The 18,941-nt window shown below is 36.4% G+C and overlaps 1 protein-coding gene across 9 annotated transcripts in view; it reads left to right on the top strand.

Moving 5' to 3' along the window:
• The window catches only part of LOC127871329 (uncharacterized), a 29,392-nt gene extending 15,073 nt beyond the window's left edge, over positions 1-14,319 (top strand). For all 9 annotated transcript variants that reach the window (XM_052414190.1, XM_052414154.1, XM_052414200.1 and 6 more), the window contains 5 exons: positions 7,128-7,225; positions 11,083-11,190; positions 13,175-13,222; positions 13,519-13,731; positions 13,860-14,319. In XM_052414190.1, coding sequence (XP_052270150.1) covers positions 7,128-7,225; positions 11,083-11,190; positions 13,175-13,222; positions 13,519-13,731; positions 13,860-13,907 — 515 coding nt within the window. In that variant the 3' untranslated portion in view covers positions 13,908-14,319. The remainder of the gene's footprint in view (positions 1-7,127; positions 7,226-11,082; positions 11,191-13,174; positions 13,223-13,518; positions 13,732-13,859) is intronic.
• Positions 14,320-18,941: the final 4,622 nt, after the last annotated feature.

The following is an 18,941-nucleotide window of genomic DNA, read 5'->3' as shown; positions in this document are numbered from 1 at the left end:
TTTCAGATATTGAGCTGATTGTCGGTATTTGAGTCTACCTTCATGCGCTACAGATGAAGTGTGAGCTTGGTATTGGTCTATTGATTTTTGGCTATTTTATCAGCCTTGTTTTCTCTTAAGTATCTGCTGTGGGACTTTAAAGTGCAGTAGGGCCATTGTGTTCTTGTTCATCTTGAAACTTGGTCAAAATGTTTATCTGGACAATTTGGGTCAGGAATGTCCACAAGCTAGCAATCATATCAAATCTAAGAAAACCTATTTACTACTTTGGAGGCTACATCTATTACTCGATATGAAACTTGGTCAAAATGTTAATTTTGACAATATCTAGGCCGAGTTCAAATCTGGCTCTCTTGTGCCCAAAAGCAAAGCCAAACAAAGTCTTCAGGTCCAATTTAAGACAAAACCTTGTAACAACTCTAAAGAGCACATTTATGACGCAGTTTTGTTGATTTATTTTCAGAATTTCATCTTGACTCGAAGAAAGGGGGTATATAGTTTTCGCACTGTCCGTCTGTCACACTTTTCGTGTCCGCTCTCTATTTCAAATAGTTTTCATCCGATCTTTACCAAACTTGGTCAGAAGTTGTATCTAGACAATAGCTAGGTCAAGTTCTAATATTGGTCATGCCGGGTCAAAAACTAGGTCATGGGGTCAAAAAAACAAATCCAAGGGAAGTAATTATCTTTAAATGGAAATAATTATCTGACCTGCCAAATTATATATTTTTGTTAAATAAATCAAAGCAGCGCAGTAGGCGGCATTGTGTTTCGGACAAACACACCGTGGTAAAAGGTCAAGGTCATCCTTTAATGTCTAAGGTCAAAAATACAAATCCAAGGGAAGTAATAAGCTTTAAAGGGAGATAATTATTCAATATTGAACATAGCACCTTGATATTTGGCATGCATGTGTATCTCATGGAGCTGCACATTTTGAGTGGTATATCTACAGTCACTGTAGTGGCTTTTAATTACATGTTTTTGCTACTTAAAATAGAGATTTGTTAGAGACAAAGGGAAGTAATTTATATACGTATAAATCTCAGATTATATATATTTCCTTACCAAGAATTTAAGTTCTTTTCACAGTTAATGTACAGATTTTTTATTTTGATTATTTATAACTCAAATGATTGATTTGTCAAAGGTTTTTTATGCCCCCTTTCGAAGAAAATGGTGTATATAGTTTTCGCACTGTCAGTCTGTCACACTTTTCGTGTCCGCTCTCTAATTCAAATAGTTTTCATCTGATCTTTACCAAACTTGGTCAGAAGTTGTATCTAGACAATATCTAGGTCAAGATAGAATATGGGTCATGCCTGGTCAAAAACTAGGTCACGGGGTGGAAAAAACAAATCCAAGGGAAGTAATAAGCTTTAAATGGACCAATTATCTTACCTGCCAAATTATATATTCTTGTTAAATAAATCAAAGTGGCGCAGTAGGCGAAATTGTGTTTCTGACAAACATATCGTGGTTAAAGGTCAAGGTCATCCTTCAAGGTCTAAGGTCAAAAATACAAATCCAAGGGAAGTAATAAGCTTGAAAGGGAGATAATTATTCAATATTGAATATAGCAACTTGATATTTGGCATGCATGTGTATCTCATGGAGCTGCACATTTTTAGTGGGGAATCTACAGTCACGGTAGTGGCTTTTAATTATTTGCTACTAAAAATAGAGATTTGTTAGAGACAATTATTTTTAAGGGAAGTAATTTATATACGTATAAATCTCAGATTATATATATTTCCTTACCAAGAATTTAAGTTCTTTTCACAGTAACTGTACAGATTTTTTATTTTGATTATTTATAACTCAAATGATTGATTTATCAAAGATTTTTTTAATGATATAATTATCATTTCTTTCCTGTACTAATTTGTGAATGGTAGGGTTCATTACATACCTGTGGACTTATGTCCACAGATACATGATCATATCTGGCTATGATCTCTTTGATAAACCACAGGCCTTGGTTGTCAGTGATGTCTGACTTATTCATTTTTTACTGTCTTCAGAAACCCCCCCCCCCCTCCCCCCCCCCCCCCTCCGGTTGGATTGGACAAAATCCAAGGGAAGTAATAAGCTTTAAAGGGAGATGATTTCTATACCTGCCAAATTATAAATTGAAATTTTATTTCAAAGTGGCGCAATAGGGGGCATCGTGTTCTTGACGAACACATCTCTAGTTAATGTTTAATATTTGATTGACCCAGTAACTCCACGTTGACTGCAGTATACTTCTTGATTACTTTCAGTTTACTGTGTGTGTATCATTTGTATGTTATTGTTTTTCGGAGTTAAAATATTTTCATGAATCCTTTTGAAGAAGGCTTCACATAGCAGTTTCAATGTACGTCTGTACAAAATGTCCTGATTCAGCCATTTCTCTGTTATATATTAATGGGTTGGTGATAATTATCCAAAACTGTCAAGCATCATGAGACAAAATTTCACATGTCTAGCATTCATATCCCAATCTCAAAAGTGTAGGTCACTTCTAGTGGCTAAAGGTCAAATTTGGCCATTGTATCGTAACGAATATTTAGGACATTATTGAATAAATATAATTATCGAAATTTGTTATAATGTAATAACCAAAATCTTCAAAAGGCAGTGGATCCTAGACCACCGTTTAATTGCCTCGGATATAAATCGTCAGACATCGGTCAATTACGTATGTATTTGTTATGTGTCCGTTGCATACGTCATATTTACGTTGCAATTGAAAGACAAGTGACGCCTAGACAACCATTTAATTGCCTCGCGTAAAAAAAGTCTACATCAGTCAATTCGGTATGTATTGGTTATGTGTCCGTTGCATATGTCATATATACGTTGCAATTGATAAACCTGTGACTTTGCCCATGTTATAATCAGCTGTTTAATTGTTTATATCTGTATTTTGGCTTTAGTAACTAGTCAGTCTCACGCACACTACTGGACATAGCGGGCACACAACGTTTGTGTTGCGAGGCCCATAAGGGTCTCCTTTTTATGTCCCCCACCACTATAGTGGGGGACATATTGTTTTTGCCCTGTCTTTTGGTTGGTTGGTTGGTCTGTTGGTTTGCGCCAACTTTAACATTTTGCAATAACTTTTGCTATATTGAAGATAGCTACTTCATATTTTGCATGCATGTGTATCTCATGGAGCTGCACATTTTGAGTGGTGAAAGGTCAAGGTCATCCTTCAAGGTCAAAGGTCAAAAATACTAAGTCAAAGCGGCGCAAAAGGGGACATAGTGTTTCTGACAAACACATTTCTTATTAATCTTGTATTACCAAATATTTGAAACTTTGTGTTGAGTTTCATAAACCAAGATAAAACACAAATAAAACTGAAATGAACATTTATGTTTACTGTTTTCTCCACGAACTACGCGACAGCCCTAAACAGCTTGAAAATTGTGTCACATACATATACTTGTCACATTTAGAGAATCGTTGGAAGAGCCTGACACAAAAGTTTATAATTATTAGACACTGTGTTTCATGCAACAATCATCTCCCTACCACAAATGTCAAGGTTGCACATAGTGGTCAAAAGTCAAAGTTGGCTATAAAAGAGCTTGAAAACTTGTGTCTCAGCCATAAATTGATGGATTTTTAAATAACTGGGAAATCCATCTTAGGTCAAAAAGTCCTGTGTAATACTTGTCTTTCTACCACAAAGATCAAAGTCACACTTTAGAGTTCAAAGGTCAAATTTGGTCTTACAAATGTGCTTTCTGACTGTAAATTTGTCATCCATCATGCTGTGTAATGATAAATTGCCACAAGTGACCACCATGAAGGGACCGCACTTTTTATTTCTTCCTTCCTCAAAGGTCTAAGTCACACTTAGAGGTCAAAGTCAAATTTGACTGTTTAACAGATTGAATATTCCTGTGTCAACCATACATGTACTGTAAATTGATGTATTTTGAAATAATCTGGCTAAAATGCTTTACATCTTATGACTTATCTCAAAGGTCAAGGTTGTGTTTCAAAAATAAAATTTAGCTTGAAAACAGCATATTCTGACTGTAACTATCATTCTTCTTCTTTAAGAAAACTTACCAAATGGGGAAACAGTTTATCATGTGTAAAACCTCTCTTCTTACCTTAAAAGTAAGCATCAAACTTAACAAATCAAATGTTTATTCCGGCTATTAAACAGCTGAAACCTTTTCATTCTTTCAAATTCAAGACCACGAATGAGTCAACTCACCGTGGGATGTATCATCTGTCTCATAACATCTAAAGTCAAGGTCACACTTGAAGCTCAAAAGTTGCCATAAACAGCTGGTATTTGACATAAACAGCTTGTATTTGACATAAATAACTGGTATTTGACATAAACAGCTTGTATTTGACATAAACAGCTGGTATTTGACATAAACAACTGGTATTTTACATAAACAGCTAGTATTTAACAGTAGCTGAGTTTTGAGACAAAATTCAACTGCAGGGGCAGCCGCATTTTCTTGGTGCATTTCTCTTCAATTAAGATCTCTATAATACATCTTTTATGACGTTTTTCGCCTTCTAAAAGGTCCATTTTTTAGCTCACCTGAGCGATAGCTCGAGGTGAGCTATTGTGATCACTCAGCGTGCAGCGTCCGTCCGTCCGTCCGTATACAAATTTGTAAACATCTTCTTCTACTAAACCATTGAGCCAATTTCAACTAAATTTTATGTGGAGCATCCCTAGGTCATGGGACAAAAGAATTGTAAAAAAAAATTTGATCACATAATCAAGATGGCCGCCATGACCATATATGGTAAAAACCTCAAAAAATCTTCTTGTCAGAAACCGCTCATCAGATTTTCAAAAAATTTCACAGGGATGACCTTTGAGGGCTCCCCTGAAAAAGTTGTTCAAAGAAATTTGATTCGTCAAAAAACATGGCCGCAGGAGCTCGTTGAACTTTGCATGTTTATTCGTTTTTGCCTATATTGTGAAAACTTTCAAAAATCTTCCACATTTTTTGTCCGATCCTTTCCAAATTTGCACAGTGTCTTTATATCAATGAGGACACAAACCCTACAAAAAATGAGCATTATTGGTCCATGAAGTACAGAATTACCTCCCCTTGAATTGAGAAAATGGTGTTTATGCAATAAAGTCCAAATTTTTCATCCAATTCTTTCCAAACTTGTAAGGATTTAGCATGGTTCAAACAAGGGAAACAACTACGGTTTATGCATGTTCTTTTTATTACAGATTGCCTCCCTTTAATTCATTCAAAATCTCATTTTACAGCAGAGATTCCAAATCTGACCTGTAAATGAGCCCCATATTTACTGCTGGTGCTATGTTACCTTTTCCCATTTGATCATTCTTAAGTATTGGTCTTGTAATGCTGCTACTGCTACTGCTACTGCTACTGCTACTACTACTACTACTACTACTACTACTACTACTACTACTACTACTACTACTACTATTACTTCTACTACTACTACTACTACTACTTCTACTACTACTACCACTACTACTACTACTACTACTACTACTACTACTACTACTACTACTACTACTACTACTACTACTACTACTAGTACTACTACTACTAGTACTACTACCACCACCACCACCACCACATCTACTATTACTACTTCTACTACTTCTGCCACTACTACTACTACTTTTACCACTACTACTACTACTACTACTACTACTACCACTAGTACTACTACTACTACGACTACTACTACTTCTACTACTACTTCTACTACTTCTACTACTACTACTACTACTACTACTACTACTACTACTACTACTACTACTACTACAACTACTATTACTACTACTACTACTACTACTACTACTACTACTACTACTACTACTACTACTACTACTACTACTACTACTACTACTACACCACCACCACCACCACCATTCACAGTGACAAAAAACGTATTCACACAATGGCTGCTACTACAACTTATAGCCCATATAGGGGGGCATGCATGTTTTACAAACAGCCCTTGTTTCTATGGGATTTTAACCACAACTGTTCATGTTTATCTCCGACACATATTTTTAGGTCACCTGTCATGAAGTGACACAGTGAGCTTATGTGATCGTGTGATGTCCGGCGTCCGTTGTGCGTGCCTGCGTGTGTCCGTGCGTCCGTCCGTCAACAATTTGTTTGTGTAGACAGTAGAGGTCACAGTTTGCATCCAATCTTGATGAAATTTGGTCAAAATGTTTATCTTGATGAAATCCGGTTTGGGATTGTATTTGGGTCATCTGGGGTCAAAAACAAGGTCACTAGGTCAAATAATAGAACAACCTTCTGTAGACAATAGAGGTCACAGTTTTCATCCAATCTTTATGAAATTTGGTCAGAATGTTTATCTTGATGAAATCTGGGTTGGGATTTTATTTGGGTCATCTGGGGTCAAAAACTAGGTCACTAGGTCAAATAATAGAAAAACATTGTGTAGACATTAGAGATCACAGTTTTCATTCAACCTTTATGAAATTTGGTCAGAATTCTTGATGAAATCTGGGTGGGATTGTATTTGGGTCATCTGGGGTAAAAATCTAGGTCAAATAAATAGAAAAACCTTGTGTTGACAATAGAGGTCACAGTTTTCATCCAATATTTATGAACTGTGGTCAGAATGTTTATCTTGATGAAATCTGGATTGGGATTGTATTTGGGTCATCTAGAGTCAGGAACTAGGTCACTAGGTCAAATCATAGAAAAACATTGTGTAGACAATAGAGGTCATAGTTTTCATCTGATCTTAATGAGTCAGGTGAGCGATTCAGGGCCATCATGGCCCTCTTGTCAATAATTTGTATCAGGTGACTCAGGTGAGCACTCACGACGGCCCTTTTGTTGACTTTTAAGAAGATACATACCAGTGATAATCCAATTGTAAGCTTTAGAATGACTTAAAGTATGATTTTAATTTATTCTTGTATGTTTTTATGTTGTGTATTTGTAAAGGTGTGGTATATAAACATTTAAAGTGCTCACGCACCATTGAAATAGCTCAAATGCTCCACAATCAAATATCATTAATGTTTGGCAGTAAATAACATGACACAAATGTTCCGTATTTGATGGCTTCAATTTGACAAGAGGTTATATCTACTAGTTGAAATTATCTGTTGTTAGGCCTTTTGGATATGCGAGAAGAAAGGGCAGCATTTCAAGATGAACATCGACAAGATCGCGATGAGATGCAGGCTATAGGTCAAGATCTACAACGACAGGTAATACATATTTTTGTCTAAATTCAGCAAGTTAATTGTATTTTATGCCCCTGAAGGAGGGCATATAGTGATGGCACTGTCTCTCTGTCCATCCGTCTGTCCGTCTGTCTGTCACGCTTTGCGTTTAGGTTTCGAAAATGCTCATAACTTATATGACCCTTCAGATGTAACATTCATATTTGGTATGCATGTGAATATGGACAAGGCCTTTCCATACGCACACAAATTTTCACCCCTTTGACCTTGACCTTGAACTTAGGGTTTGTGTTTAGGTTTCGAAAAATGCGTTTATGTTTCAAAAAATGCTCATAACCTCTATCAAAGCGTTTATCGGGGGCATATGTCATCCTATGGAGACAGCTGTTGTTTAAAATATATTAAATCACTTAAGTATGTGTAAATAGGCATTTAACATTAATATTAGTGCAGAAACGTGGTTTATGGAGACTGTGTTTCTTCTTGGACTTAAGAAAAGTCTTAATTAATAATTTAAAATTACAGTTTTTGTAATTGATGCTGATTTCTATGACCTGTTACATCCCAGTGTACATGTTGAGATGTTAAGAAATATACTCTCCATTGGAGCTATTGTGGTCTGGCATTTGTTATGAGTTATGTCTTCCCTTAAAATGACTTATTCTATGAAACTACCCAGTTTATTTAAACAAATACTAGTATCTAACTTTACAGAAAAGTTCCATGATGGTTTTCAACCCTAGTTCTTATATTCAAAGGATTTTTATGCCCCCGTATCAAATGACTCACTCACTCAATCATCTCTGCGCTGTCTGGTGCTTGAGGCGACAGCGCCCTTTTGGTATGTCATCTGCTGTTTCGGGGTGCTGTCTTCAGAGTGAGGTTCTGTTCTTGAGCTTGCGCTTCACGGTTCTGCGCCACATCTGTTCCGGTTGTCCATGGTTTCTTTTCCCCGGTGGAGTCCATCTCAGGTTCCACGCTAGGTAGCGAGTTGGGTGGCATTCTGCAGGAGTGGCCAAGCCATCTCCATCTCCTCAAAGCAATAGTCTCAGAGATTCTGTTTGCGCCCTGCTATTCCACGCAGTGCCATGTTCGTGATCATGCTTGGCAAGAAGACTTTCATGATCCAGTTTGCGCTCGATGATAACAGTGGTCTTCCAGCACTCCGAACCATATAGAAGGACGCTTAGCACGTTGCTCTTGAAGACGCTGAGATTTGTGTGCATGCTTAGACTTGTGGTCCTCCAGATGGGCTTCAGCATTGCGAAGGTTTGGTTGGCTTTGCTGATTCTCGTGTTGATCTCCCTTGCACTTTCTCCATCTGTGGTGACCTTGTTGCCCAGGTAAATGAACTTGTCCACTTTGTTGCTGGTGTTGGGTCGCCCACTATGGTGTTCTTCCTCATGACCTGAGTCTCTCCAATGTTGATCCTGAGGCCTATGGTGCTTGCTGACAGTGCCAACTGTTTTGACTTCTGTTGGATGTCCTGGTTCCTTCAAGTAAGTAGCCCGATATCGTTGGCGTAGTCCAGGTCATCTAGCAGCGAGGTCAGCGTCCACTGTATTAATTGCCTCCTTCCCTCTGTGGTGCTGCCACTGCGGCGCATTATCCAGTCAATTGCCATTGAAAAGAGGAGCGGCGAGAGGATACATCCTTGCTTCACTCCAGTTTCCACATTGAATGGTTCAGTGAGCTGGTTGTTGTGGACAACTCTGCACTCAGAATTTTCGTACAGGGACCTGATGACGTTGACAAGTTTCTGAGGGATGCCATAATGTCGCAGAATCTTTCAAAGGGAGTCTCGGTGCAGGCTGTCGATGGCCTTCTCAAAGTCCACAAAACACGTAGAGTGATCCATTCCATTCATGGGACTGCGGCTTAGATCTTACTGGTGAGAGATAGTAAAGTGATGCCTCGCCAGTTGTTACAGTTCCTCAGGTCTCCTTTCTTGGGCAGTTTGACGATGGTGCCAGTCTTCCAGTCGCATGGCGCTTCTTCACTGTTTCAAATCTTTTGAAGAATCTGGCAAAGAAGCTGCTGTGTCACTGTTTTTTGCTTTCAGCATCTCAGGGCCCACTCCTTCGTCGCCAGGCGCCTTCCCATTCTTCAGCTTATGGATGGCTACATTGACCTCCGTTACAGTGATGTTACCGAGGTTGATTTCACGGTCCTCTTCAGCTTCAGGAATTTCGGCGAGGCTTGGTTGGTCTTGGCGGTTTAGGATGAACTGGAAGTGTTGCTCCCATCTCTTCAGATTCTCTCCTTCCACTGTGACATGAGTTCCGGCTTCAGCTCTCACTGGGAGGTCATGGTGCTGGCCTTAGTCGCCCTTCAGCTTTCTGGTGTTCTGGTACACTGTCTTCGTGTAAATGTGCGCGGCTGCTGTCTCCGCCTCCTCTGTCAGCCTCTTTATGTACCTCCTCTTGTCTTCACCACATTTTCTTTCTCACTATATTCCTTTGCAATTCTTTCCTTAAGTCTTGGGGCTTTGGTGTCCCATGAGTGTGTTTTTGATCCGACTTCTTTTTCCTATACGAGTCCACGTTTGTTTCTGAGATCCATTCCGTCTTCTTGCTCTTTCTGTAGCCTAGAACTTCCTCTCCTGTTTCTTTCATTACTTCATTGAAGATTTCGATGGTCAGTGCTGCTTTATCTTCCAAAATACTAAATATTTTTTTTTGAGGGTTAGCCAAAACTCTTCTTTCACTTTTGGGTCTTTCAACTTGGCCACGTCGTAGCGCTGTTTCTTGATGCTCCCGTCTTGGCTTTCCTGAGCTACAACGTCACCTTGGCCAACAGAAGACTATGGTTGCTGCCGGTGTCTGCGTGTGGCATCACACGCACGTCCGGCAGAGAGTTCCTCCATCGACATTTGATGTCTTCAGCTTACCTAGCAAAAACTGTCAATTTCGTCCGATTTGTCAGTTTGTTATTCTTAAACGGCTGAACTGAGGCCAATTTTTGTATGGCCATCGTTTGCAGATGATATTCAGCTACAATTTTATATATAGGTTTAAAAAATTTAAACGATCATGACTTTGTAATTTGCACTTTTGTTGAATTTGTGAAATTCTGCCTATTTAGCTTGTTGAACGCCTTGCCTATGATTGTCCATTACAAGTTTGTTCAATTTATGCACTTAATAAAAGTATCCCCAGTGTAGATTTCTATACCTATGAGCCACAGCTTTTCAAATTAGCATTCAAATTGTCCTCTTGATTCTTACAAAATACTTGTGTCTTATGGGGCTTGGCAGTTTGACCATCGTCGCAGGATGTAGAACTTAAAAATATCAGATACCGATGATAGGATTTGTAGATTATTTCACTGAAATGTTTGTGTGACATTTAAATGCACTGAATTGCTGTTCAATAGCTAAGACATAGCCGCCAGGGTGTGTGGCAATTTTCCTTTATTCGCTATTTTGAAAAGTTAGAAAAATAATATGTATATATATGAAGACAGTATTAACAATATCACAAAAATAATTATTCGGTGAAAAAAAAAAATTCCTTTGCCCACTCTGACCAGTTTATTTTTCTTGATTTTGTTTTTACATGTACCGGTATATAAAAGTTTAATCGGATTTCAGATTTCATAGAAATGTTCCCAGTTTGCCTTCTCGTCACCATGACACCTGAACTGATTTCGGTGATGTGAATGTTAAAAATGCTCATAATAACTTTCATGCAGTATCAAAGATATGTAGCAAGTATTGATGATTTGCGAAACGTGTTATCTATGGTTAACCTCGTACTGACGGATGGAATAACGGGCACGCAAATGGATATATGACTCTAGGCCCGGGGCATTAAAACAAAATAACACAGTTGTGCGCTACGTGGGTGAGTCACAGCAATGAATATATTCCTCCTTTCCAGGCCGCGAATGTCATGCTTCAGCACCAGATTGATACTAATCGATTCTTAAGACGTTCCGTACAAGAACGTGAACGACAGATGCAAGCCATACAGGGTCGCCGTCTGCAGGTAATTATTATGCTTGCTCTTATATTTTACTGTTTAATCAAGAATTGTGTTGATGGTCCTGTGTTTCTAGTTCAGTGCTGAAAAAAACTGAAAACTGCAAAAGCCAATTGATTAACTTCAATTCATTGGGAGTAAACCCCTTGACAAACAGAAAGGCTAGAGAGAAAGGCAATTATTATGCCCCTGTCTATAAACAAGCCTGGTTACTGCTTTGCACTGTCCTGTTGGTCGGTCACATGATCAGATATGGGTTCGTAGGCTTTTTCGTTTATGAACGATGCGAGGAAAACGCTTAGACCTAGATGTACTATCCTCCAAGCTGGTTGTTTAGGATGAAAGGACAACTCCTATAGATTTCGAGGTCAAAGATCGATTTCACAGGGTCTAGTAATATGAAGTTAAATGGGTACATCATCAAGTTATGTACCGTTGGAACCCATTTAAACATCCATTACCATACTTCAATGGCAATAAAACACCATCTGAACCTTTCGAACTTGCTACTGGCAGCAGCAGTTCCGTTCAAGTTCATCTTTTCTAAACGGTGTTAACAAAAAAGGTTCAACAAATGTCAATACCCATAAGGGATTATTTTTTGCTTGCTCATTTTACTGATGTGTTGTAATGGGCGATTTAAAACCTTTAAACTTATATAATGTGAAGGAAATAAATCTTGAATAATTTCTTAAAGTATAGGAAGGGGCAAATATATCGTACACACTGTTGGTTTCTCTCTTTTTACGCTTTTGGCACGATATGAGTATGCTTGGGTGTTGCGATTAATAATTATTCTTATATATGACATAAATGCTGAGGTTATATGCGTTGAAAATTCAATTTGTGGTATCTTTAAACATTATTATGGACTTTATTTTGCCTTTTATTCTCAATATCATTTAATGATCATTTAGCACTCGACAATCAAATAATTAGAACAAACAATTTTTCAAACTTGAATATTTCATGTTTATCGTTGGCGAGCTTTTTAAAACTAAATTCCGTCTTTTTGTCACCCATAAAAACATGATTTACGAGATTAAACAGTCTTGAAAGTGTATTTTGTTCCCCGGAAAGTAATTTATTAAAACATGAAATTGTTCTACATGAGGTATACAGGTATAGCTTACTACAGACTGGACACTTTCTATATGCAATACATTCCTTGTATGTATGAATGTAAATTTCTTTTAAAAGTAGAGATAGAATGTCATTTATTTAGTATAATTTTTACTTGACACGTATCTCGCTCGACATTACAGAGTATAAAACCTTTACGCATGTATGTTTCAAAATAATCGTTACGATGAATATATTTGTTCCTACACTAGATTGAGTATTCAAGTAAAGGGATATGTCGCTTTTATGTTATGGTGTTGAATTCCCTGAACATGTGCACGAACAAAAACGAGCTAATTCTTGGAAAATAATAGTTCGTTAATGTAAGGTTAATTTTGTCTAAAATAATAATAAAAAAAATTGCGAGGTTAAGCAGTAAAAAGCAAAAATGGAAACCGCACCTGGGCTACAAACACTGACATTGACATCAAAAGAATATCGCCTAAACCACTTGGCTATCTGTGCGGATAATGGTGCATCATATTTTTTTGCTTTATATATCCGCGGAATGTCACAAAATACAACGACAGTAATAGAATTATTTATATGATTAATTATTTTCTAATTTGTAAACAAATTCTTATCTTCACAAATTCTATCAAATTCAAAAGATAATTATTCTTTAACGAAAATGTAGTTTCAGTATGAGTCTCCGTCATAAGCATTATTTCGCTCGCCGATAATTGCTGGTTTATATTGTTATCTGTGACTAAATGTTGAAAAGTTACAAACTGTGCAAGTGTCCCTTTTTCTGTCGTTAAATAAACATGACGACACAATAATAAATGATAATTTTTGAAAACTTTTTTGGAACCTAAGTAACTGGCCAGAGTTCAAGATGTATGACTCGTTTCTGATTGTATTTCAGAGAATGTTTGGTCCTGGCATGATAAACATGGCACAGAGCAACTATGAAGTAAGAGTATTGCAATAAGTTGTATTAAAATTGGTGGATAACCATGCTTTCATGAAAGCCTGATGTGATGAAACGCTTATCAATTTCTTCAATAATGTTCATAGTCAGACCACCACAAATTTACGGCTATAATTCTTTCGTCTAATTAGCCCGACACAACCGGTTTAGTTGGTTTTAATTCTCATTTTTTACACCTCAAAACGTTTAAATTATGTCTAATTCTGTTTGTTTACTAAAAGACTTCACCAGTTAAAATTGGTTAATCTTACTTCCCATTTCTTTTTTTAAATACGCAGGGTTTGCTGGATTTGCAAGAGCGGATAGGAGCGGTATCAACTGGGCTTTCTAATGAGGATTGCTCACGCCTCCCAACAAAGACCTATAAAAAAGTAGGGGATACAAACTGTGCGTGCTCTATCTGTTTTGAGGACTATCAGACTGGCGACAAGCAGACGACTCTTACATGCCTTCATGTGTACCACTCATGTTGTATAGAACCTTGGCTAAAGGTAAGAGACTTGGTACAAACACACATATATGTATCTTAAACATGTGTTTTCATTAAATTATTTTGATATATTTATCAAAACAAAGTAATTTACACGAAACCTGAATTATTAAAACTATTTCATTTCAGGAACGTGCTACATGTCCTGTTTGTCGACAAGAGGTTAAAGTATCGTGAAAAATTAGATTTCAACCAACGAGACTTTCTTTTAGATTTATGGTATCACATCGTCTATGGACAGCTATTTTTACACATGCTTACAATTCGCATATAATTGTAATGATTCAGTTATGATATAATAATGAGTTGCTTCTAAAATCATATTTGTATATCTTGGTATATAATTTATGTATAAATATTGGATATGTATATTTTTGTACAGTTTATTTTGTCCCCTACCGGTTTCACCGGAGGGAGCCGGTAGGGGACCATATTGCTTGACAATAGCCTTGTTTTACTTGCTATGACTTTTTAATATTTAAAATGTTCATTCTACTGTTACCGAGCTTGCATGAACTATGTATGCATTAATTCTTGTTTTTTTGTGCAATATATTTTGTTTATAAAAAACAATTTGTCATATTTTTAATGGATTTAGAACAAATTTTTGTTTCACTTGCTTTCGGGTGTTATATCATTAGCGCCCTGTATTTCTTCTTAATGTATATTTTGTTGAAATGGCATTATACATTAATAACATTATAAGTAAACAAGTTATTTGATTTTACTGGGATAATAATATGGTATTTTGTAAACATTTTAAGAGCTAATATTCATTGTAGTAAATGTCGGGGATACGTTCATATCATATAATATTAACACATTTCGCCCGTCCAATCGTCCGCCGTCAATCCATCCTTCCGTCGAAATCATGTCATTTTCAGACGTCTTGTGTTTGAAGATTGACCCTTACGAACTTTATTATAACTGTCACTATTTACCTTTATCTTTTTCCTAATATCATACATTAATATACAAAAACTTTCAATCACCATCAATATGAAACGTGATTACTATTAAAAAATAAATTGTTCCGTGTTTAACCAATGAATCGATAACCGGTAGTTTGCCCGTGTATAGAACAATTTTCCATCAATGATATCAGGAATGATATCAACCAGCTTATTTTAAAATATACTAGTTTAAGCATTAACAAAATATTTGTGCACTTTTTTTCCAAAAGTGGTCAAGTCTATGCTTAGGAGCTGGTGCTTTTGGTAAAATAAATAAAACATAAATTTTATTCGAAAAAACGAATTATTGTAAAATTTAAATGAACAATGTAACATCTCAGTTAAACCATAAAGTCATCATCCAGCGTGAGGGTGTCAAAAACGTATACAACAAAATTCATACCCAAAAGTATTGAAAATATTTTATGTTAAAATTTTGATTTTCAATAATTAAAAAAAAAAATTCTGCCTGACACGATCAGTGTCATACTTTTATCAAAACTCTTATTTTTGCAATTTTACCCATACAGTTTTATTATGTGGGTCATCTTGTACAGTGGAACATGTGTGAAATGTGCTTGTATTTCGTTACTATCGTATGTACAAAACAACTGTGTAAGGTAAGTCTGTCAGCAACTTGCCGTACCGACATAACATGTCGTGTAAACGAGATTAATTACTTATGGTAACGAAATAAGAAATCGCCGTAACGAGATATTCATGTCGTGGTAACGTTTTTATTAACTTTTATGCGGTTTAAAACATATTTAGCAGTGACGTGGTTTATCAAGGTAATATTTCTAATGCTATGAATAGGCCAGCTTCACGCCTTGTAAGTCTTCTTCATAATTTACCATCCTACCTGACTCTGCCTCTCATTCAATATCTTTATTTGAACGTCTAAGACCTTTTGTCTTCAAATTTTAACTATAAAGCTGTTAAGATTTCGTTGTTTCTTCAAACGTATCCACCTCATATAGTGTACGAGTGGAATATAACAAATACAGCTGTGTATTGGCCATATTTGAAGCTATATTCTGATCAAACTCAATCATACAACCACTTAATACGGAGAAACATTTAACATCATTTGAAGCTATTTAAAATGTGCTGATTACCATGAAAACGATGTGATAAACTGAAGTTTTTACGAATTTTTTCACGACATAAATATGTCACCGTAGCGGATTTGAAGATGTTAATCCACTGTGATTAATTTATGTAACGCAAATTACCTAGTCTTTCTTTTTTCGTGTTTGTAAAGATAATGTATATCGGACGTGCATGTTAAAGGGGGATATAAACATGTGCAACTATTGACTAAAATGGAAATTTAATATAAGAGAGCGTGGTTAGTGATATAATATTGCTTTCAAAATAAAAGCTTTGCAATTCGTAGAAAGTAGAAACACGAAAACCAGTATTTGGTAAAAAAATGTTTTATCAAATAAAACATGAGCTACACGCAATTTAACTATGTGCAATTAAAACAGGATGGCCAATCAAAATTATTTGTGTCACGTGACATGTTGCTATATTGACGCTAGAAAGCAGTGTGGAAGGGAGAGGCTGCTCGGTGTTCTTAAAGGGTAGTTTACGCGTTCCTAGCCTTGGCAACTCGGGATCAATCCCCGCTCCCGGCACATGTGAACTTGGTTGACGTCAGCATACCGGACAGCAGGTAGGGTTACCACCATGCAATCCGAGACCCAATCCCAAAGTTCACAAGACCTCACCAAAATTGTGTACGTGTCAAAAAAGTCGCGGTTTGTAAAGGTCATTTGTTATGATTGCTACGGGTCATCACATTATTCAGTCTCGTGCGGTATTTTGTTCAGCTGGTGAGTTATTGTTATCCACTGAATACGGCTACCAAACTAGTTTTGCTGTTTGAAAATTAGCAACTTGATATAAAAGTTAACTTTTCATGTTCCTGTGTTATTATCGCTAAAGCTTTGCGATCTGCAGAGCGACAGGGATATTAATTATGTAAATACGTTACATGTACTAAACAACATGCACGGTACATTAATGTTGAAAGACAAAATTTTGGAATTTATTTTAAAAAAAAACATCATACACTTAAAGAAAGTATACTCATTATCTTGTTCAATCTGAGAAATTAAACGATGTAACAAGCTTTCTATTGCAATGAGGAAGGGCCAAACTCGAAACTCGGGCCATTTTTCCTTATATGGCTATAGTAAAACCTTGTTAACACTCTAGAGGCCATATCAATTTCCCGATCTTCATGAAACTTGCTCAGAAGATTTGTCCCAATTATATCTTGGATGAGTTCAAAAATGGTAATCGTTGCTTGAAAAACATGGCTGCCAATGGGCGGGGTATTTTTCCTTATATGGCTATATATGGCCATAGTTAAATCTTGTTAACACTCTAGAGGCCACATTTATTGTCCTATCTTCATGAAACTTGGTCAGAAGATTCATCCTTTATAATATCTTGGACGAGTTCGAAAATGATGCGGGTTGGTTGAAATACATGGCCGCCAGGGGGCGGGGCATTTTTCCTTTTATGGCTATAGTAAAATCTTGTTAACACTAGAGGCCACATTTATTGTCCTATCTTCATGAACCTTGGTCAGAAGATTCATCCCAATAATATCTTGGACAAGTTCGAAAATGATGCCGGTTGGTTGAAAAACATGGCCGCCAGGGGGCGGGGCATTTTTCCTTATATGGCTATAGTAAAACCTTGTTCACACTCTAGTTTAATATAAACTTTTGATCCAATTTGAAATGGACTGTCCAGAAAAGCACCCATTTAGGACACATAGTAAATGTGTATGGGGAATCCACATGTGACTCGTGGGAATCCCACTTGTCTGGCCCATAGAGGACCTATAAGATATAAGTGCCAATGGTAGACCCATGCGTTTAATGGGTCTGATTAATATAGATACATTAATATCAGGAAGGCATGTCCACATGGTTTACTATTGAACATTGTAGCCATTCGAATTTAAATTTGATGTACTTGTGAAAGTCTTAAAAAGATAGTTAACACGATCTGTCATGATATTCGCTGTTTTTATTATGCAATTTAAGCAAATTCTCGTAAATATAAATGTTTCTATAATTCAGTTATTTTAGAATACACGCGCGACTGTGTTAAGGCATTGATAAAGCAAATACATTTTGCGTTATTCAAATATAAAACGTATTATTGCGTTTAGTTACAATACATCATAAGAGTATAGTTAGGTTGCAGGTTATGTTAATTTTTGAAGTCCATTCTTAAAATAATGTATATCTAACTAAGTAATAAGCGTAATCTGTAAAGTAGTTTAACTAGCTCAACATATCAAACAATCAAATAATAACAAAACACAAACATTCTTAAAGAATACAAAATAGGCAAAACCATGCATACTTATAATTATGAAATAAGGAAATAGTTTTGCTAATTGCATTACATTTTGTAATAACAAACACATCAATAGTGTACGTTCAACTTAATTATATCATTGCGAGGTCTGCAAGATGAACATTCAGATACAATTTTTTTAAGCTTATATTTATGTAAAGCTCACACAGAATTTAACTACCAAAGGATGATGTATTCATTGAAAACTTATTTGAATTATTTATTTTCCTTGACACTTAACGCTGAGTTAATTAACGATGAACATTATCAGCCTGCAAATTTATCATTTAGTGAATCAGAATAAAATATCGAATTTTAACTGCATTGATCCAGTTTATTTTTACGGGACTTTCGTATAAGTCAATCGTATTTTAATGCGCCGAAAGTAGACAAAAAAGTTAAATAAGAAGATAAAACATCACGTGTTATGGTTGGCTTCGAAATAACTTACTGAGACTAAATGGTTGGCTTACAAATAACCAGCTGGGACTAAAGAGATGGCTTCAAAATAATCAGCTTGGATCAGCTTGGACTATATGGTTGGCTTCAAAATTACCAGCTGGGACTAAATGGTTGGCTTCAAAATTATCAGCTTAGACTTAATGGTTTGCTTGAAAATAGCCAGCTGGGACTAAATGGTTGGCTTCAAAATTACCAGCTTGAACTAAATGGTTGCATTCAAAAATAACAAGCTTGAACAAAATGGTTACATTCAAAATAACCAGCTTGGACTACATGGTGGGCATCAAAATTACCAGCTTGAACTGAATGGTTGGCTTCAAAATAACCAGCTTATACTAAATGGTTGGCCTCAAAATAACCAGCTTGGACTAAGAGGTTACCTTCAAAATAATCGGCTTGGACTAAATAG

Source organism: Dreissena polymorpha, chromosome 1, assembly GCF_020536995.1.
Source record: "Dreissena polymorpha isolate Duluth1 chromosome 1, UMN_Dpol_1.0, whole genome shotgun sequence".
Lineage (NCBI taxonomy): Eukaryota > Metazoa > Mollusca > Bivalvia > Myida > Dreissenidae > Dreissena > Dreissena polymorpha.
This window is presented reverse-complemented; position numbering and strand designations above follow the sequence as displayed.